The following is a 22686-nucleotide window of genomic DNA, read 5'->3' as shown; positions in this document are numbered from 1 at the left end:
ATTAGTCATTTTTAGCCATGTAAGATTTTTCAACCAAGTAAGATATTTTAGCTTAATGTGGCAAACTCACCAAAACATGGCATAAATGTTTTGGTGAGTTTTGCTGGTATTGGGTTTTAGCATATATGGCAGAATTAACATACAGTAGCTACATTACAGCACAGTCTGAATGAGCCTCCCACCATTATTAATCTACAAAGCCTATAATTCTGTAAACTCCATTCCAACTCCATTATCTAATAACCTTTCAGCTGTACTGCACGAGTTATGCATATAAACCAAGCAATGCAATGGTGGTCTTTCAAAGGAGAAACTAATGCAGAAAGAAGTGCTAAAATTCCAGCTCATGATTAAAAAACAAGGTTTATAGACAAGTAAGAGTCGACATTAAAACATAAAAAAAAAATTAAAAATCATTCACAATGAATTTTTTAAAATCAATGTTTAGGCATGCTTTTTAGAAAGTCTGTTTAACGTGCCATCTAGCAGTGCAGATATAGGATTTGATGAAAGCCAAAGGCACAATTAAGGGTTAGTTTAAGGAATGGTGTTTTATACGTACTGTACGCAGTTTGCAAATAAATAAATAAAATGTGTATCATTTTGCTGTGTCACTTCTCAAAGCCAGTTGTCTGAGATGTGGTAAACAGTTGGGAGAAATGTAAAGACGGGGAAATGGTACTGACATAAACACATCAACCCTGCTTGCTTTCTGTTAATCACACCTGACCTTATCTTTCCAACACTTCTGGATCCAACAGCTCCAGCATCTTATAACACTCAAGGGACTGAATTATGCGAAGATGCTGTTTTAGTGGTTGGATCCATAGCTCTCTCTGTTCCATAACAAAAAGCCAGCACTGCTTATGCATTATTTAAATTATATATTAAAACTTTTACATTCTTGATGCCATTCAAGCAGTAATATTTCCACATCCACTGCATATGCTATAATCGATTTCATATTTGATTCCCCAAGGTTAAAAATGGGTATTTTGCCATTATCACCACCAAAACAATGATCTGTAACTGATCTGAAATAAAATTAATCCAGCAAAATTTTTCTGTTTGGCAGCCGTAAACCATTTATTGATATTTTTAACACACAATTAGGCCAGTCGCCATAAACGATAAATCAATTAATTGCACGATAATTAAAATGAGATTGATAATTTTTCCCGCCGCGATAATTTTCATTTGCATGCTTGTTTGTTTTCCTCGCGTCTCTCTCTCCCAAATGGGAATATCGCCTCTTTTTAGCAAATCGGCTCATTTGGCTCAGCTCACCAAGAAGAGCCGGCTCTTTCAGCTCCTAAACGGCTCTTTTTAAAAAACCCGCCCCTCTCTTCGTTTAAACTGATGCTGATTAGCGTGATCTGATTTGAGCTTGGGTGGGCTTTTTCGGAAGACAATGTGTTCCGGCCACTGTCGTCCTTCATGTTTAGGCAGCTCAAAAACCCGGACAATTCGATAAACATTAATAAAACGGCTCTTGAACAGGAGCCGGCTCCCATCGTCCACTAAAAAGAGTCGGATCAAAGAGCTGAGGGCTTTAAGATGTTTGCCTTGTCTTACATCCACGTATAGGAGGGGAATCTTATCCGTTCAACTATTGTGGCTGGCGTTAGACTGAGACATGAAGAAGAAAAAATCAAGTTATGATGATCATCCAGTTATAATTATCAATTTCGCCCAGGCAGTAGTGTTCACTATAAGCGGTAAAGTAAAATGTGGCAATAAATTATATGAAATGTGAGTATAAATATGTTGGATTTGCCGAATTTCCCAGAGGTGTGCGTAGAAACTTAAAACTCGATTGTATTTTGAGGACGTACCATAGCTGGGCACATTGCTACTCCTGAGAGATCCTGCCTTAAGCCACACAAAGTCAACATGCTGGAATTTCTTGCTCGGAATTTGCCAGACTAAAGTAGCTACAGATTTGCATACGGCCTGTTGAGGCACCTGCTTTTATTCATATGGAGTGTTTTGTTGTTAGTTTGCACTTTTTGTTTACAAAGGTCCTAACTGGCTGTTTTACCTGTTTTCCCTGTCTGAGCCTAATGTTTAATATTTCAAGGGCGATTTTGTTTACAGAGACTTCATAATCCATTTTATTTATTGTTTTGGTTGTGTTTGGTTTTTATTCAAGTGCATTTTTTAACAGAGACTGAGAGTCCATTTTATTTATTGTCTTTGGTTGTTTTATTTATTTTGGATATTAAAAATGTCTTCCACTTCCAGTGTTAAATGTCCTTTAGAAATTAAAGCTTATTGATCGTTGAAGAGGTTTACCTGCATTAATATGCCATTATCATTACATAAGTTGAAAATGGTCTCACAATGACAATATTATTGTTTATTGCAATAATTCCTGGGACAATTTATTGTCCAGCAAAATTTATCGTGACAGGCCTTACACACAGTAAATGTATTCCAATTGTTAACCAACATATTTTGTTCAATAACTGACAAATACGTTCTTTTTTGTATTCTCTTGTGTTACATTACAGAAACAAATTTTCATTTCAACATTGTTTAACATTTTCGACTGACAACATTAGCTTAATTTTTATAGTAATCATGTATCTGATATGGACAAGATAAGATAAAAACCCTTATAGGATCATTTGAAGTGTGTGGATTACATGAATACATATGTCCTTTGGGCTTAATTTAACTCTGGAACAATGCATCAGATATTATTATTCTTATTATTCATTGTTCTGTCATAAAATCATAAAACTGTTGTAAGAAAAAGTATTATTAGATATAGTCCTGCCCAGTTTATTTTGCTATTAAAATGCTTAAATGTTATTGAAAGGAACTGCGGCAAGGGAGAGAGGGTGGCTGAGTGCCAGGCTGCAATTTTAGGAACTTGTAGGTTAACTGTTTCACGACAGATCACTAGGTTCTGGAATATTCTGTCATTCTTTCTTTCCTATTATGTATGACTTTGTGACTGTTCTTAGGTTTATTACATTTTATTCTTAGGATAAGCCTGATAAACATTAACTTATTAACTCCAGATTAACCATTGGGTCATTACGAATCATTCTCCCTGCAGTCTGAATCAACCTGTAAATATTTATGTAGCAAATAGTTATACTCTGCTATTGAGTGTTTGCTAAAATAATTATCTGACAAAATAAATTCACCTTCACTTCAAATTTTTATTTTCAAGGTATTGCCAACTCTCTGAAGTAGTAGTAGCTGATATCTGTGACATCACAGAATAATATAAGTATGAATAAATATAGCATTTTCTGATTACAAATCACTTTTGTAAATATAAAACACAAAAATCGCACAAGACAGATTAATTGTTTTTTTATATTCTGTCTAGAATTCACAGGTTAGCGCCGTCTTAATGACCATGGGAAAATGTGCTTTTCCTATCAGACTCTTCCTGTTGATACTAGACGGCAGTTTTTCAAGAAATACATTGGTGCTTTGGGGAAAGTGTGGTATTAAAATAAAGTAAGTCAAAATAATCTTGACTAGTGTGGACTTGATGTGGACAGCAGTTATAATAGGTGACATATGCTTATGAACTGATGCACTGAATGTGAAACTATTACCTGCTTTTTCACATTCTCTTTTTATAACTGCAATTGCTGATGATTTTGCACATATAAAATGCTTTCCTGCATTTTTTATTTTTTTTTGCTCAACTTTTTTTACGAGAAGACAGGCTATCATTATACTTTTATATCTTTAATTCTATGCACCAGTGATACACGCATGCATCCATCTACCCACCTTTCAACCACTTATTCTGGTCAAGGTTGTGTGCTAATACTAAACTTGAATAAAAAAAATTTAAACTATATTACCAATAGTTTCATCTGTTTTATTTAAAAAATTGAGGAAGGATTTGTTTTAAAACAGGATGTATTTACATCTTATTAAAATTACTGATAAGTATATACATACAAATACAATAAATCCTAATCAGCATTACTTCAAATGGATTTTTGGAGGATTTGCATATTCTTTTATATGAAAAAAGCGACTTTAATATAATTGTGTCTAATTGTGACTTCTTTGACCTTTGAGATGCGGCATGACCTTACAAATAAACAAGTGCAACGTATATATTGATTTTGATCCTTCAGAGGTGCCTAGTTACCCAATAACCCCAAGTCGGTAACTTTAAAAAGACGTTGCCATGGAAATAGGTGTGACCCTTGCAGTCCTGTTCTGGCTGTTGGTCTTTATAAATGAAAATTCTTTTTAAATTTCATTTAAAATTCGCACCATGTATTGTCATGGTTTATAAAAATATTTTTTTAATTATAGTGTGGGTAAAAATGATTCAATAACTCAATAAACTTTTATATAAAGAAGGAAATGCAAGTATAGGGCATGATTTTCGCCATGCAGTTTTGGTCAGCCTTTTAATATCAAAAGCTTAATGGATAATTTCTTGGCACTGATTAACAGCTTCACGAGGAACAGAACACCTGGAGAAGTTCGGTGCTTTGAGCTGTTGGTTAATCATTGGAGGTGGATTAGGGGGTAATATGGTGCTTCTTCCCAGCGAAGTCTTCAGGCTAGTTGTCACAGTCGTCTGAGGGGTTTGCACTTGCTGCTTTTGTTGCGATTCATTACGTGTCACTTCAGTGTCCCAGGTCCTGATAGATAGCCAGGCTTCAAAACTGGTTTCATTATATGACAGGGTGAATTTGCTGAGGGGCGTCCTGGCTGGTCTGGTGTGTCCCTTTCCAGCTCTTTTATTCTGGAAGATGAATGTGTAATGAGATAGCTTTATAATCTACTCACTTTATCAAGCTTGTTACACAGTGCCCAGCTGTGGTCTTCTCTGGTCTATGCTTCATATGGGGTCCACATGGAATCCTTCTCTTCCTGTCTGTTGGAGCTACTATGGTCATTTTTGAAAATAAAAGCATTCATTGATTTTAATTAGTAATAATTGTTTAATTTATTTATAAAATTTTATTTAGATAATTGCACAAAAAAACTTGTTTGGAGAATTATCAAGACTCATGATCTTTGAAAGAATTTTAATATATCATTACAAAACTATTTGTTTTGCTAGTGAACTGAAATATAAATGTCTGACAGTTGACTGAGCAAGTCTGCTTTGTTCAAGACATTTTTAGTATTTAATGTGTAGGTTTCATTTTGACACTTACAGTTTCCTGTTTCCAGGAAAACCAAAAGATGAACTGATAAAAGCAGTTCCATTTCCAAGGAAATTAAATTCCAAATAATGTCTGTGTGTTGAAAAAACTGGGATGGATTAGAAAACTTTTGTCTGTTTCAAAATATTGCATGTGTACTACTACTTGTTTTTGCTTGATAATCTCAATATACATGAAAAGCAATACCAATAAAAGGGTTAACAACAGACACTCTGGGATTGAAAAAGGACACTGGTGTGTTAATGGTCACACCTGTTTCTAGGACAGTGGATCTCAAACGTTAGTTTTCCTTTAATAATAGTGGTGAACATTCCCATCTTCATCTGACAATAATTAGAGACACAGAATCGGGTCTGTAGAATAATCATCCCTTTCACAAAGGGACTGGAGGGAGTGGCAATTTCACAGGACAAAAAAAAATAGTTTCAGCTTTTTGGGAAACTGTATCCGGCTTATATTTCCTAACAATTTAAAATTCAGTAAGGGTACAGATTACGAATGTGGATGGAATGAGAAACATCCCCTAAATAAAATATGGAGAAAAATGTTTTTCTGTTGTGTTGTTTTATTCTATTTCATGTAATGTATATTACATTCAGACTAAAATCATCCAGCTTCTTTGTTTAGTTAATATTAAGTTAGACTAGTGTGGAAATTTTTATAGCAATTTATTGTCATTAGACGGATATTGCTATTCTTTGTTTAATTTCGAATTGATACTGTTTCTGTGTCACTATGAAACTTGCTTAGGCAAACTAATACATTACGCTGGTTATATCAGGTCAAAAGGAAAGGGTCATACTATATTTTTGAGTTTTTATGCTCTAATTAAAAAGGGGCAGTGTGTGCCTCAGTAGATCTAACCTTTATTCCTGTGTGCAGAAGTTTGTTGGTTCAAACCCAGCCTCAGCACATCTCCAGGTCCTTGAGAAAGGCCTTTAACCCCCAGGACCCTGGGCACTGCTATGGGTGGCTGCCCTCCCCAGCTAGGTTGCTTTCACCTACAGAGATCAAGTTGGGGGGCGGTAAAGAGAATTTCCCCATGGGGTCAATAAAGTAACAGTTATTATTAGGGAAGTAACGATAAACGTAATATCGTGATAAAAAATACCTTGAAACTGTTGTCAGACTGTTCCGATATCAAACAAGATATCATGTGGTTGTTTCGCTCGTATAAGCTCCATCTCAAAAAATACATACTACATTAATGAATGCTTTGTGCTATGTTGGCTGTGTGTAACCCACATTAAATCCATTACAAAACGACTATTACAACAATAATTTATAAATTGGTCAAATAGAAACAAAAACACATTTACAGTATATTAACCAAATGATAATTTATCTCTTTAAGAAAAAAGACAATTGTATGCAGATTGTGAGGTGATGTCACGAAGTAACGTGGAGAGCTCGTGTTGTTTTTTTGCAGAAGTGGTTGAGGCTCGCTGCAGTGAGTGCTGCCATAGGATTTCGAATACAGTAAAAAGAAAACTTGCTAAACTTGGGTTTACAGCTTATGTGGTGTAAGCAGATTTTTTTTATTAACTAAAAGAAAAGGAAGGTAGAAGAAATGTTTTAAACAATGATAAATGGGGGTTTTTTTCTGCGCTACATTGACACTTCAGAAGATTTGGAACGGATATTCCTGCATGTGCTTCACCGAACAGGGACCCACCAAATGGAGTTCATAGCAGGATGGCGAGTTGGACCCATGGAGCAACTGTGAAGGATGAGTAGAGGGAACTTTGAATTTCTTACGTGTGCAGTTAGGATATGATGCACTGAATTGAACTGCATATTAACCTTTGGACATTGTTATGCCTACATTGAATGGTATATTACACGTGCATTGTTATGCCTACATTGAATGGTATATTACACGTGCATTGTTATGCCTACATTGAATGGTATATTACACGTGCATTGTTTTCACGCATTATTTAGCATGCTAGTATGTATGAGTGTGGCCTATAATTCGCGTGGTGAAGACAGACCTGATGGAAAAATTGTAGGAAACACTACTTCGGAATTGTAGATTGTGTTTTGATTAAAAGATCTAGTTGCTGCAGTAATAATTCATATTTTATAAAGAAACTACTGACTGCTTGTTTTTGTTTTCTAATTACATGCATTGTTCGGTCATTCATTGCAAAGGACAGTTACTGCTACGTTCTGGCAAAGGTTTAAGGTCATAGCTGGATATCTCACTAATGAAGAAAAGCAGAAGCACTTTTTGTTAAAAGGAAGAACTAATTTGATATAAACAAACATGTTGATTATTAATTAGTAAAAGAGTTTTTTGTTTTTTAATATCGTAATAATTATCACATTGTGAACCCTTTATCACGATATTATCATACCATGAGTTTTTGGTATCGTTACATCCCTAGTTATTATTATTAAAAGGAAGACACTTCAGAATCATGTTGGTTCCTGCTTGGCATGTCTGCCTGACACTCCTGTCTCCCCCTTAGGCTGACCCTAACAAGCCACCCCTGTAACTTGTTTGCCTTACCTTTCATTCCTGCCCTAGTGTTAAACACTCCAGCTGCCTCTCATTAGTGTCATATATACGTGCATCCTTGTGCTGTGTTCCCCAGTCCAGTCATTGATGTTGAACCTCAATGTTGCCAGTGCCCTTCCTATTGTCCAGTCCTCCAATTTCGATCCTTCGCAGTCCAGTTTGTTTCTACCTTTTGTTCCTTTAGTTCAAATAAACCGTTTTTGTTTTATGACACCAGCCCTTCCTCCATTAAGTCTTCACAGTTCTGCAGGTTCTATAGTTTCTTGTTGTGATTTATAATAAAAGCACTGTGACATTTTAAATTTGTTTGTAGGCAAATCTATATTTCTAACACCTAGGGTCTGATAAATAAATTAATATTAATGTTTCCTTTTTTACAAAGAAATTTTTGAAATATCTTGTGAAGTGGAGTTTTGCTGTTTTTGTTTGAGAATTTAGGGGAAAAGGGAAGCATTAAATCCTGAGTTTTTATGAAAATCTGAGCCAGAATGATTCATTTGCTATGAATGCAGTGGCAGAACTTTAATTAATAGTCTGTGTTTTTTTCTCTTGTCAGTTTCACAAGGACAAACGGTTCCCACCAGGGTTTTGACTGGTTGCTGGTTTTTTAAACAAAGCTTTATTTCTGAAATAGCCACGGGACAGTGTCACTGTAGAGACAGATACTAATTTGCAAAATGTATCACATTAACATTTTTTAGAACAAAGGATACTTTCACACCATGTTATTATTTCCATTAGCACTGGGGTCATGATTTGTGAGCTGTGGTACTATAAAATGCACACTGTGTTTTTCCAGTTTTGTCTGAATTTTGTATTTTGTACTGGGCAAAGAATTCGGTGTAATCAGTCATTCCTTGAAACAGTGCTAGATTGCATTATATTTACAGAAATATCTGAAATCTCATAAATAAATGGTAATGACATATTAAAGAACTTTTATTGAATGAGTATTTCAGATTCATCTTACTCTTTACACATAAAACAGAAAGCTAAATCTGCAGCCTCTTGTGCTGTTTATGGTTAAAAGTGTTTATTTCTCATTCTTGGAAACTGGAATAAAGACTGGTGTTTGGTGGTTTTGAATTTTATTGAAAAAATATACTAATTGATTATACTAATTGCTTTTCTATTCATTCTGTATATTGATTTGTCTTGATTCTGCATGGAACAGGTAAGGAAATGGAAGCAAACTGATTACCCTGTTTCACTGCTACAGTTTAACAAACTCATTCCAAGCCCTTCATTTTTACACTTCGAATACTTGTTTGAAAATCTAAAATATAGTTTTCATGTTATGCAAAGGGGGCGGCATGGTCACATCGTCGTGGGGTTTCTTCCGGTTTCCTCCCACAGGCTAAAAACATGCTGAGGCTAATTGTAGTTGCTAAATTGCCCATAGGTATGCATGTGTGAGTGCCTCGTGCTCATTGCTTCCGGGATAGGCTCCGGACCCCCCGCAACCCAGTAGGATAAGCGGTTTGGAAAATGGATGGATGGATGTTACGCGAAGGAAATTTTTCAACAATTCAGTTCATAAACATTTCTTTGTCATCTTTACGTCATGAAATTGTAGTACTTCTTTCAGCTTTAGGAGATTATGAGGCCATTCCATAAACAAATGTATACTGAAAATATGATTGATAATAGTTTGAGAGAAATACTTTGAGAGCAAAGATTGCATTATAAACCAGGAGACTTAAGTGAAGTACAGTCGTCCCTCGCCACTTCGCGCTTTGAGTTTCGCGGCTTCACCCTATCGCGGTTTTTTGTATCTCATTAAAAAGTTGATCGAGACAGTGAAAATGATACATTGCTACGTATTGGAAGCATCTTTGCTTTTCGTAATTAAATGTACAATAATAATAATATGATGTTTGTAACGTCTAATATTTCTTATTTTCTCTTATTTTGTCAAATATATTGGGTAATACGAGTGTAATTGTCATGACCTGCCTGTACGGTCCTCTTGTGTGCCACGCCCCCTTATTAACCACGCATTCAACCTTGATTGTGACCAGCTGTTTTCTGTCAATTTGATTCATCCGGTGTATTTAAGTCCACGACAGAGTCTGTAACCCTAGGTCTGTCATTGACGTTTTGATGTTGCATGTTCCTGCAGTTGGAGTGATTACAAATAAACTTTTCGATCCTGATTCCTCGTCTCTCCGTTCCTGCTTCCGTGTCCAGCAATCATAACAGTAATGGTGACTAAAGGGTGTTATTTCATGTCTAATAATGTTGAAAGCTGTATTTAGAAGGTCCTGAACAGGTTTTCTATGTTCTAACTACGGAAATATTCGATTTATAAATAAAGAATCCTACTTCGCGGAAATTCACTTATCGCGGTAAAGTCTGGAACTGATTAACTGCGATAAACGAGGGCCAACTGTAAATACATGATTCTATAAAAAATAAACAAATACTTAAATAAATAAAAACTAAGACCATTGCACAATGTATCTCTTTGTATTAATGAATATGTAGCAATATAACAAGGTTGAAAATGAAAATAAACTTAAGTTGTTAATCGTTTTCAGTCAATGGTGATTCCTGATTTATTTAAAAAGTCTTTCTAAATAGTTTAAAAAGTCTTTCTAAATACTGAAAGCATATCAAATTTACAGGGTTTGCAATAAAATGTCACATCTGTAATTGTCTGCTTTAATAGTGGCCTGCAGTTCATAGTGCTTGGTTTGTGAAAATGTTGCAACATGGGTTTTAATTATTTTGGAACCATTAATCAGCAATGCCTGAATTGAAAGATCTGCATTAATTTAACTGACAATGCCCTAATCTTTGGTTTTCTGTTGCATTGTGTGCTGCAAGTGAAAGACATATGTATACAGTGAGAAAATGAGAAAGAAGCAGATATTTAAGGATATGTTTCAATTAGTTCTGGCATTTCATACAATATTTCCTCCATAGGTATCCAATTTGTGAAAAATTACCTGTGTTTACGTCGGACAGCATGGGATTAGTTAACAATAGTAACAGAAACAAGACACTGTAGTGGCTTCTGCACACATTTGTACTGCATCTTACTTAGTATGACTGCCTAGCTGTTTAATATATTGTAATATTGTTTTTACCATTATTCATGCAGCGTATCTGTCATAATGAAAGCTGTTCAGTGGTTTTCTACTTATACATAGCGCACATGTTTTAAAATTATCAGGAACAGTGACTTTTCTTCCTTGAATATTGACATTTCTTATAAATGAACATTTGTTTGCCTCGTAAGTGTTTTTTTTAAATTATTGTTATTACTTTATTACGGCAGTAAATAGGGGTTGTGCAATATGATGATATATATTGGATGGCGAATTAAAAACATATATCATTTCTTATTATCTTGTTTAGTTTATTACGTGGTGTTGCAAAATACGCTGTTTACCACAACATTTCGATAGTAGTTTGCAAGGTTACATGCGCTTGTGTGGAAGTTTTTATTGAACTTATTTGTAACCCACAGAAGACAATCCACAAATATGTAACTTTCCACAAATATGCATTTTTAAATTTGTGTTGTGTAGAATCATATCCACAAAAATTCAGAGGGATTTATAAACATGAAACATGTGTTGCACATTTATGGATCACTTCTTGTCCATTTGTGGACCGTGTTACATTTGTGACTTCCCTCCTATTTATTTACGGATATTTGTCCAGCTTGTGGGGGCGGCATGGTGGTGCAGTGGTTAGTACTGTTGCCTCACACCTCTGGGACCCAGGTTTGAGTCTCCGCCTGCATGTTCTTCCCATGTCGTCGTGGGGTTTCCTCCGGGTACTCCGGTTTCCCCCCACAGTCCAAAAACACGCTGAGGCTAATCGGAGTTGTTAAATTGCCCATAAGTGTGCATGTGTGAATGAATGGTGTGTGAGTGTGCCCTGCGATGGGCTGGCCTCCCATCCTGGGTTGTTCCCTGCCTCGTGCCCATTGCTTCCGGGATAGGCTCCGGACCTAAGCGGTTTGGAAAATGGATGAATGGATGTCCAGCTTGTACAAAATATTTTTTTGAATAGTTTTATGTTCACTCACAATAGTTTTGTGCTCCCAGTATACACTTGCTGAATCAATTTTTTTAGACTTTGGTGAGCAGTTGTTATTGTTGACACACAACAATAAAATGTGCCCTCTGTATTTAACCCATATATGACAAAGCAGGGGGTAGCATTGCTTGGGGACAGTATCTTGCTCAGGGTACCTCAGTGGTCAGGGATTCAAGCCAGCAATTTTTCAATTACAAGTGCGTTTCCTTAAACTACCCCAATATAATGTGATGACGTCTTGTAAAGTGAGCTCTACGTATTAAACCATGGGGGACAATGTACACCATGTAAGTTTAATATTAAATGTTTTTATACGTATTCATTAATAACTGCAGGGTGTCTATTCACCACCAGTGACTTTAAGCAAGACAGCTGGGCTGTTGAACATAAAGTGTACACATAAAAACAAACATAATACTTGAAAAACCTGAAATATATTACAAACAATTAAAGATATTACAGAATATATACATTATATGAAGTTTATAAACTTCACTGCTGTGTTACAGTTAAGGCTGAAACTTGAACCCGCTTTCTGGAATATTTTAGTATAGATCTGCATATTCCCACTTACATCCTCAAGCAATAATACCAGGGAGGTGTACCCGAAATTGGTTTTGGGCTTATGACACTGTGGTAAAGTTAGCTTTATATTCAGTAATATTTTTCAACACAAGCAAGCAACACCTCTTGGTTTTCCGTATTTATTTACAGGTGAATTTTAATTAATATTTCAATGTTTGTGTGTGCACTTCATGTTCAATAGTCCAACTGTCTTGTTTACAGTCCCTTGTGGTAAATGGACATTATTGATAATGTATAATGACATACATATGAAAGTTACATGGTGTGCATTGTCCCTCATAGTTCAATGTATAAAGCACACTTAACTGGACATGTCCGTATCGTTTGGTTTTTTACTTATTAGTCCATTAATTCTATCTTTTGTATTTTAAACGGACACAGTACAGTGATTATTAGTAATGCAAAAGTATTGTGAGGTTAAATGAGCACAGTACAGTATTTAATGGAAAAGTATTGCGAGGGAACCTCTTAGAGGCTCCATATACCACAGCTGATCTGTAGAAAAAAAATCACAAACGCATCAAATATGTAACTGTCCACAAATATGTTTTTTTTTATTTGTGTTATGTAAAATTATATCCACAAAAATATAAAGTGTTTTGTATATGTGAAAAGGGTGTTGCAGATTTGTGTATCACTTCCCGTTTATTTGTAGATCATGGTACATTTATGATCTTGCTCCTTGTTTTTTGCGGATTTTTGTCCAATTGTCCAACCACAGCTGATCTATAGAAAAGATCCATGAACATGAGGTACAGTCCTGATATATGCTTTTATCGGGATATGAGATGACTTATATTGCGATATAAGATTTTGGTCATATTGCACAGCCGTAGCAGCAAAGTGGTTCAGTGTTTGTCGCATCTGCAGGTTTAGCGGTCTGAATCCCACCTCCGCCCTATGTGTGCAGATTTCTTGCCACAGTTTAAAGGTATGGATTTAGGGCAAGTGGCATTTCTGACTTAGTATGTGGCTGTGTGTGCTCTATGATGGCCTGGCATCCCAGTCTGCAACAGCCTCAAGCCTACACCCATGATGCTACCTAAAAAAAGTATAGACTGAGCTGTTTTGGAATCCTCCATGTTTTATTTGAGTCTCCACAGAAGTTTTGTATGTTCAAGAAGTTTAATCTGTAAGACACCATAAGGCAAACCAGGGTAATTTCGTAGCCTTACTGGGCTACACAGTTTCATACTGTTTGTTCTTCTCTTTTGAAGACCTGAATACCAGAGGAAATATGATAAAATAATGAAAACACTAACCAGCAAATTAGTGGCACACCCTACTAAATATTATTATTATCAGATAGAATGCCTTTATACTGTCATTGTACAGGTAGCAAGTATAATGAAATTCAATCTTCACTTACTGTATTCCCCAGTCAGGGAATATATATAGCTACTGTAGTCATCGACAATTTCCCATTTATAACTCAAAAAGTCTTTGATGGATTTTTTTCAAACTTTGAAGGTACATTGTCTGGTTGATGACCTGGAATTGAACTGGTCGCCCCAAAATTGAACCAGCACTGCATAGTTATAGCAAAATAAAAGTTAAATAATAATAAGAGTTAGAGACACTTCATCCTGTTAAAAAAGACAACTCAAAAAGTATTGGACGAATCTTTGTCAAACTTAGCAAACACATTTTGTTGACACAGATCACACCAAAATTGAAGCGGCACCACATAGCAACGGGCAGTTTTGACACTTGGTGCCCTATTTTCTACCTGTGCAAAGTGCAACGCAAAGTGGTTTTGTTAGCTTTGCAACCAAAAAGCATTGTTGATTTTCACACCATTCACGCATGTCCTCAAAATAGCATTAAAATAAAAAACACACAAGCATAATTAAGTCCCCATTCCCAGCTGAAATGAATTTTGACACATCCATAACTGTTAGTTACGCTTTACACTTTACTCTTTGTGTTAGGTCATCAAAATAGAGCCCTATGTGTCTTCTGGATTTCTACTAATTCTTACTATGGCCAGGCTGACTACCTTGCATTTCACTGTAGGTTATACCTTGCATGCGAGAAATAAAACCTTAGAATCCTTCCATACACACTCAACCTGCAAAGCCACATATTATTATTATTATTGTATCATATGCAGCGGGATGAAAGATGCAGGAACAAGAGGAATGAATGAACCAGAAGTCATTTATTAAACACATAAGCACAAAACTGAAAATAAACAAGACCTTGGGGAATCAGAACAGGGTAATAGTCAAAGCCAGGCACAGGCTGCACAAGGGTAAAACATCAGTGACAAATCTGGAAAACGACACTGGGAAGCACTGAAATATATGACTAATGAGGGAGCAGACAAGAGGCAGCTGGGAGTGTTTAACATGAGAGCAGGAACGAGAGGTAAGACAAACAAGCACCAGGCATGGCTTGTTAGGGTCACGCTAGGGAGAAGATAGGAGGGTGAGGTGGATGTGGCGGGCAGGACGTGACATTATGATTGTTACTTTTTTGTTGTGCATATCAGATCTTTCCATACAGACACGCACAACGTATAAAAAAGACGATGAAAGTAAAAAGAACATAAATGAAAACACAAAAAGAAAGCATATTTTTTATTTAATGCCCAACCCCGCTCCTTTTATTATGACAGAAAGAGAAGGAGTATTAAATGAAGTCATTCAGCACATAAGCAGATCGAAGTTGTACAGCGTCTTAATGAAGCGGCTTTAGTTAAAGTCTCATATCACCTCGCCAGCGTTAGCCTTCCTCTTGAGGCATGACAATGGTTCTAGGTTCTTCTCTCTGCTATTTAATGAAAGAGTAACTGTGCTGGAGGACCTTCATAGTTGCTACAAATACAGTATAGCGTCCAGAAATTCTGACATACGTAGTCTGTTTTTAGAAGTTCAACTGATACACTTGATTCAGAATCTGGCTACGTGTACATTACCCATTGTGGGGGTATACAATCGGATCTGTGTGGCATACGTTAAATAATTCTCTCCTTTTCTTTCTTATTTTGTTGTATCTTTATCTGCATGTAAGTACCTATTACCAAGAGCTGTCTATTTTCCTTGTGAGTTGTCATTTATGTTATTTTGTGGTAATGAAGTGTATCACACACAAGTAGTCATTTTCAGTTACACTCCCTGCTGTCAGAAAGTAAATATTTGGTTAATAAAATCTTACAATAGAAAGAGCACTTATCCTTTCTACTTCAACAGAGAAGGACTAAGGATATTTCACAAAGCCACGATTAGCAAAAACACAGAAACAGACAGATATATTGCATGTATAGAGAAACCGAAGAGAAAGAGATATTATCCAAATGATCTTTGTTTTCTTCAAGCTAGGATTCTTAAACATTCATATATCTATCCCTCCAGCTTCCCAGTATTTCCCAGTACCGGGTCATGATGATTGAGGACCTTGTGCCAGACAGTGAGGCAGGGGACACCCTGGCTAGAATGTCAGTGGAGAAACATGGTGGCCTGCATTTACAGTATTTACATGTCTTGGAATATTGTGTGCTGTACTGAAATGAATTCTGAGTAGCTCTACTATGTGACGTAAATGCCATTGGATAACTCCACAATGAAGTAACAACAATCTACCAATCTGCTTTGTATTTTTGCATGTACTTTTCAATAATTTCCCATAATAACTTGGAATGAATATCTAATTTCAAGCAGTCTGTTTTTTAGAAAAGGTAATCAGTTCACTTTCTCTAGGAATCTCCAGAGTAGTCACTGAGTACCAAACAGAATTCACACAATACGTTGTTATTAGTTAATTGAGTATGTGTTTCAGTTCTAATGTGTTTGTTCTCTGTGACTTTGAAAATAGCCCTGGTTACCATTTTCTCCTAATCAGTTCCAGTTTTAACCACAGAAGTAGCAGTTTGGTTGCAATGACTGTTACTTAGAGGGAACGGATGGAGACCCGCTAGTAACAATGACACTTAGCTCTGTCAATATTCACCCCACTAAATGTCATTTAATTCAACTCATCAGCTCAAGTACTGGGAAAATCCCATTAGGAAAAGCATTTCGTCAAGAAGCACGACGATCACTGCTTCATATTAGCTTACACATCTCATTATGCTGCCTCTGAGTGTTCAGTGGAGCTGGGTGTGTGGACTGGGAGGTTGAGTACTGTCCAATATGGATGCTCTGGCCCCAGTCCAGGTGATTCAGCAGCCTGTCAGCTTGCACACTCTGCTTGCACACTCACTTTCTCACACCCCCTAGGAGCTGCCGGATAAATTCCACATTTTGGATTCTATTGATTTTCTTGTTAAAATTTCAAAAAATAAAAGCAGATTAACAAACATAACTTCACACACAGACGCAAAATTCAAGTTTTTAGTTTTTGAAATGCAAAGATTCGTTCTTTCTGAAAATTCCTCTTGTTTTTGTATTTCTAACAGAAAATTAGAAATAGGAAATGGTCACTAAGTGTGTAAATAGTCACTAAGTGTGTAATTCTGTAAATAGCTGTGATTCAGTGAACATACTAAAAAGATATTTGTCACATCATTGGATTAACTTTGAATAGTCCCTGAGAGACATTAGTATTCTGATAAAAGATTTTCAGAATGTGTTAAAATGGGGGCAGGATTGGCACTCCAGCCGCTGGAAAATAACTCTCGTTCCTGTTCCATCAGACTAGTGCGGTGCTGAGGTATCACTGGCTGCACTTAGCTGGTTCTCATCCCTGGTGCGGTGGCTGTGGCAAACGCACTGTAATCTGCACATGCTCCTTATCGCTCTAATGCATTAAAAGGAAGTTCCCAATAAATGTTTTTTTGCGTTCATTTTATTTTGTAATTAATTGCAGTGATTTAAAAAAAAAGTCAAAATGATGGGTATAATACGACTTTGAAGTTAAAACATCAAAATAGTGATTCAGTGAGTTATATACCTGAGGCCAGTAGCAGTGATTTAAAACAGATTTTTTTTTTGGTCTTTGTCAGCAGTCTGTCCCTCATTGCCACTTGTATTGTTAATGTGATGTGAAGCACACTGGGACCACAGAGCCCCGAGGGAAAAAAAAGCACAGTTCAAAGCCATATGTATTGCAGTCTACCTTATATTTATCTTTTCAATTCCTTCAGCCTTTGAGCAGAAAAAGAAAAGGATGGTATGACCCTGAGGCAACAGGAATGTTGCCTTTCTCTATGTAAAAAATACTGAAAATATCAGCAATAGTGCAGCTTTCTGTGAGTGAACATGCAACGTGCATTAACTCTCTGCTTCTTTTAGATGGACTGGCATGGTGGGTTGGTGGGTAGCATAGAACTCTGATTACCCTGCATTTGCTGGTTTGAAAGCTGCCACAGTTCATCGTGTGCAGTTGCATATTTGTGGGGTTTCCCCCAGACCATGTTTTCTTCCTGCATGCTGTAGAAGGTGCAGTTTAGGGTATAAAATGCCCTGTTTTATATGAGCCCTCATTCTCTTTATGATATTGAAAATATTAGCTATTTGTGAAAATTGCAGCAGACAATTTAACAAATTAAATTAAATATGTTATATTTTGCCAACAAATGTGGCTGTTAAATCTTTTTCATGAGTTGACATTTATTAAATGATTTTATTTGGAATAAATGCATCATCTGAACAAAGTATTTTGAATTATGGGAAACATTATGATGGCAAACCAGTAATATTTTGCATAATGAGATCTTACGTTGTATGTAACGCATTGTTTTCAATTTTCCAGCAGAATTCACTGTCAGAGCATGTTGACTCTATGGATTCATATGAAGCTAGCAAGTCTTCAATCATAGGGAGCTACATGAGTTCTATGAATTATTGTTATCTGTAATTTTCACCTACAAATACTTTTACATTTATTTATGCAGATACCTCAATTTACAATCTATGTATAATTTATAATCTAATAATTTTAAAGTTTCTTTTTGATATATACTTCTGCTTAACAGATTCTCTTATTTTTTTCAGTTATATGAACTGGATGATGATGAGAAGCGAAAAGAATTCCTTGATGACCTCTTTAGCTTCATGCAGAAGAGAGGTGAGCATCATGTCTAACGTGACACTTATTCGGTGATTGCACAGGTCCCGTATAAGACTAAATAACCAAGCTGGTTTTCAACCTCACAGTATTAACTAATTGCACAACTATAAAGGATAGTTGTCTCTCTATTTACTAACAGTACAATAAAGATATGTCTGTTTTTACCTTTCAAAGGTTACCATAACTTTTCTGTTTGTAAGACAGGATATGAATGTGTTAAGTGATTGTTTAGAACATGGTTTCATTGATATTTCTGTTATAATTTATTTTCTATTGGTTATATATTGTGTTATATTAGCTGACATTAGGCTACATGTAGCTCCCAGATATCATATATACCTTCATGTACAAGTCACAGGTCAAAAGATTCAGAAGAGATTTTCTGTTCGTGAATTTGCCTTGTGAAATGTACTAGGAGAATCATAGTATGATGTACCAGACTTCCTAGGTAAAGCGTTGTAACTCGATGACTTGGTGGCTCAGTGGATGGTCATGTTGCCTCCAGCGTTTGGGGTTGGAATCTCATTTTTGCTGTGTGTATGTGTGCGCGTGTGTGTGTGTGTGTGTGTGTGTGTGTGTGTGTGTGTATGTGCATGGTCCAGGTATACCTTACCTTGTGGGAACCAAATGTCCCCACAACGTGATGAATACGTTCTTACTTCCTTACTGTTGGGGACACTTCTTCAGGTCCCCATTTGATAACCTCAATTTTATAAAAATCTGTGAATGCAATCAAAAAAGTAAAAGTGCCAAAAGTCTTGTATTTGGGTTGGTTACTTATGGTTAAGGTTAGGGCTGGGTAGAGGTTAGGGTGTCATGATCGGGATTAGGGTTTTTCCCATAGAAATGAATGGATGGTCCCCATTTTGATAGGAAAACCGACGTGTGTGTGTGTGTGTGTGTGTGTGTGTGTGTGTGTGTGTGTGTGTGTGTGTGTGAAGTTTGCATGTTCTCCCATGTCATGCGCATTTCCTCCTGAAGCACAAAGAGATGCAGTTAAGTTAAATGCCATATTGAACTACCTAAAAGTGGGTCTGTCCTGTAATATACTAGCATCCCATTTTGGACATACTCCGGTCCTGTACTCTGTGCTGCATGACCCTCGCCCCCAATCGAGCCTGATTAAGATAAGACGTTTGTATATGGATGCATGTTGGTATCTCATTGGAAATTTTGAAGGTCAACATTTATATTGTACAGTGGAGCCTTGAGTTTGTTGCTGTTACTGTTTCTAAAGAACAGTGAAATTCTATTTTAAACCAGCCTTCACATTTCTTTTCTCCATTTCTTGTTTGTCTATAGTAACTACAGTTTCTGTATAGCCATTGTAACTGTGAATATATAGTAACATTTTTATTATTTTACATGCAGATTTCTGTAGAAACTAGCTGTTCTTAGCTTTAAGCCACCTCATCCTCCTTCACATCAATCTGATTTGATGTGTACAGCCAAGGTTTGCACATCAATTCAAATTAGGGCAGGAAAATATTGCTTTAAGTGATTTGCCTCATCAAGCGTTCATTCTTAGCCCCATCACTTCTCAGATTCCCAGTAACCTTGGGAATCTTAACATCAAGTTATCTGATCTTAGATGGTGGATTTTTTTTTTTTTTTTAGAAATTAATTACTTTGGATAACATTTTATTGTCTGAATATATTTCAGAGCTGCCCATAGATGTACTTCAAAACTTAAGGCTGAATTGGGTGCGGCATTGTATTCCAATGAACCAGTGACACATAATTGAGTCTCCTCTCAATTTCCTGTCCGCTAGCTTCTCTTGGAACAAGTGTAGACAACAGCATATTGCCCTGGGAGTTCCTTTTCATTTCATGCCACTTGACCCGTTTTGGAGAATTGAAGGTTGCTTTTTTTCTTCTTCCAAAAGTCGTCCCACTGCCTGCCATTTTACCATTATTTTAGTTATATGTTTTGAATAGAGATCAGAATTTCGCTCCAATAGAGTCCAAAAGAGCTAACAAAAATAATAATTTAAAATGGTATGTCTGAGTGTTATTATGTCAGATCAGTGATTCCACAATGAAGGGCTACAGAAACTCACTGCAGCCTTGTGTTGGGGTGACCCACTTGTCAAAGGTGTGCTTTCCCTTTCTGCAAAGCCTCAGCTTCGGTTTTTGGACAAGAGAGATTTCATGGCATTTGGTACAGCATCTCCCTGTGCTATCAGGATGAGTGCCCTTACTGTTTGCTTTATAAATACCCCAGAGGGTCTGTGCAAACAGCTCCGGGGGCACACAAGTTGTCACAGAGTGGAAGTGGACATCCTGGAATTATGTTTTCCTGGCAAAACATAATCAATTTTCAGCTTTATTGAGCATTGGGCAGAACTATCTTTGTGGTTTCCCACACAAAAATGCCCTTTGAATGAGGCACAGTCATTTTGCTAGGGAAATGGAGCACACCAAAGGGATGCCTGCATAATATGAGGAAGTCAGGCACCAGATCGTAAAAAGCAAACAATGATGGAACTATTTTGGAAGGCATAGAGCTCACATCAGAAAAGGCAGCAATTTTTTGGTGTTATTTTATTTTGGTCCCCCCACATAGTAAGTGTGTTGTTTTTGTTAATATAATTTATGATTTGCAAAGGAATTTAAAATTTTCATAGTTTTCATAGCACTGAATATTACAGTACTGGAAATTCAAATTTTTTCCCCAAGCATTTATTTACTTGTTTTTGTTTGTTATTTTAAAATCAGGTATTTTAATGCCTGAATCTGTTAAATAAGTCAATATTTATTAGACATGTTAATGCACATTTTCTATATAGTATATAGTCATACTAAAGATTGATTTTTTTTACTTTAATAATAAATATATGAGTTGTAGTGCATTTCTGAAGCGGTTCTTTCATTATGTATTCCAGTTTCCCAAATCTTAGACTTTTGGTCTACGAGAGGCCACATTTCACTACTACCAAGTTCTCAGCTCTCCATTCCTTTGCTGGAAACATTACATAACCTGGTTTTCTGGTCTCAGTTCAACAATATTTATGTTAACAGAAGCTGTTCAGTTTTCACAGACCTGAAAAATGTCATTGTCCCTTTTCAAAGCAGCACAGCGCTATCTTCACAACTGTGGCTTAAGCAGAATCATTGATTTTGACCCTCATAATGCTGCAGATACTGGCTAATAAATCCCTCATTTTTGGCAACTGGGTATGTTGTAAGGTTTGAATAAAAACAATGTCAGGGAGCCTTGACATTTTCTACATTCCTTTTTATTATTATATAGAAAGTTTGAAAGAAAAACCTGACCATTTTCCTGGGTTTACATGATGTTTGTAAACATGTCATGTTACATTGTTACTGGAAAAAGTGACATGTTTTTTATTATAGAAAGGAGACTTGTACTGCTGGTATTTCAGAATCAGCTCGTTTTGATTCATTCAAATAGAAATCTGTGTCAAAATATTGAAAATGTAGCTCAAGTCTCACACTGCCATTCAATCACTCAATCAAACAAAAGTGCTGGAAAACATTGCTTCTGAAACACGTTAATTATGATATAAACAGTTTGAAGTGACATTATTTCTAAGCATGTTCTATCAAGCATTCCTGACAGCATGGCAGAAAGTCATTTGTAGATTTTGCAGCTGGTTGTTTGAAAATGAGCATGAGAAGAAAAAGTCTTGTTGGAAGATTTATAATGGGCTACAGGAGCAAGATTTCAAAGAGCCTTTTGTCAGAATTCCAGTAACCTATACATGTACCAACATGTAGCACTGGCCTATTGCCACACTCATACCACCAGTAATTCAACCACATTTGAACACGTCTGTGAATGAAGATCCTGGGTTTGTTGTTATTTATTTATTTTGGAATTTGAGAGGGATTGTTGCGATTATAATCATCTGCAACTATGATATTACACAAATGATCTTCTTGCAGTGAAAGGCACCTACCTTCTAACCCTAACCCACATATTTTTTTTAGTTGTTTGGCTTGTAATCACATATAACTGTGGCTCTTATGGCTCACAACATATTTCAGATAATAATCTCACAGAAGGTAGACCAACGCAACAGGCAAAAGTGGGAAGTGCAGAAAGTACAAATCTAGGTTGAGATTTTGTTTCAACCAACCAGTTGAGTAATCTGTGTATGTTGCTGTTTATACTCAACTAGTTGGTTGAAACAAAATCTTGGTCTGGATTTGTACTTTCTGAACCTGAACTTTCCACCTCTGATAACAGGTGTCTTTGCCCTACATGCTCTGAGAAATGTCTGAGCTTTGTGAGGAAACTGGTGGTCAAAAGTAGTAATCCAACAAACTTGATCAAAGTGCAAACCTGCAACAGAATTAAGAATGGTGCTGATGTTTTAC

The 22686-nt window shown here is 36.3% G+C and overlaps 1 protein-coding gene across 3 annotated transcripts in view; it reads left to right on the top strand.

Moving 5' to 3' along the window:
* The window catches only part of arid3c (AT rich interactive domain 3C (BRIGHT-like)), a 67278-nt gene that overhangs the window by 28232 nt on the left and 16360 nt on the right, over positions 1 to 22686 (top strand). For all 3 annotated transcript variants that reach the window (XM_049019238.1, XM_049019235.1, XM_049019237.1), the window contains one exon: positions 18267 to 18339. In XM_049019238.1, the coding sequence (XP_048875195.1) occupies positions 18267 to 18339 (73 nt within the window). The remainder of the gene's footprint in view (positions 1 to 18266; positions 18340 to 22686) is intronic.

This window comes from Brienomyrus brachyistius, chromosome 7, assembly GCF_023856365.1.
Source record: "Brienomyrus brachyistius isolate T26 chromosome 7, BBRACH_0.4, whole genome shotgun sequence".
In the NCBI taxonomy this organism is placed as follows: domain Eukaryota; kingdom Metazoa; phylum Chordata; class Actinopteri; order Osteoglossiformes; family Mormyridae; genus Brienomyrus; species Brienomyrus brachyistius.
Note: the sequence above shows the minus strand (reverse complement) of the source record. Positions and strands in the feature narration are given on the sequence as shown.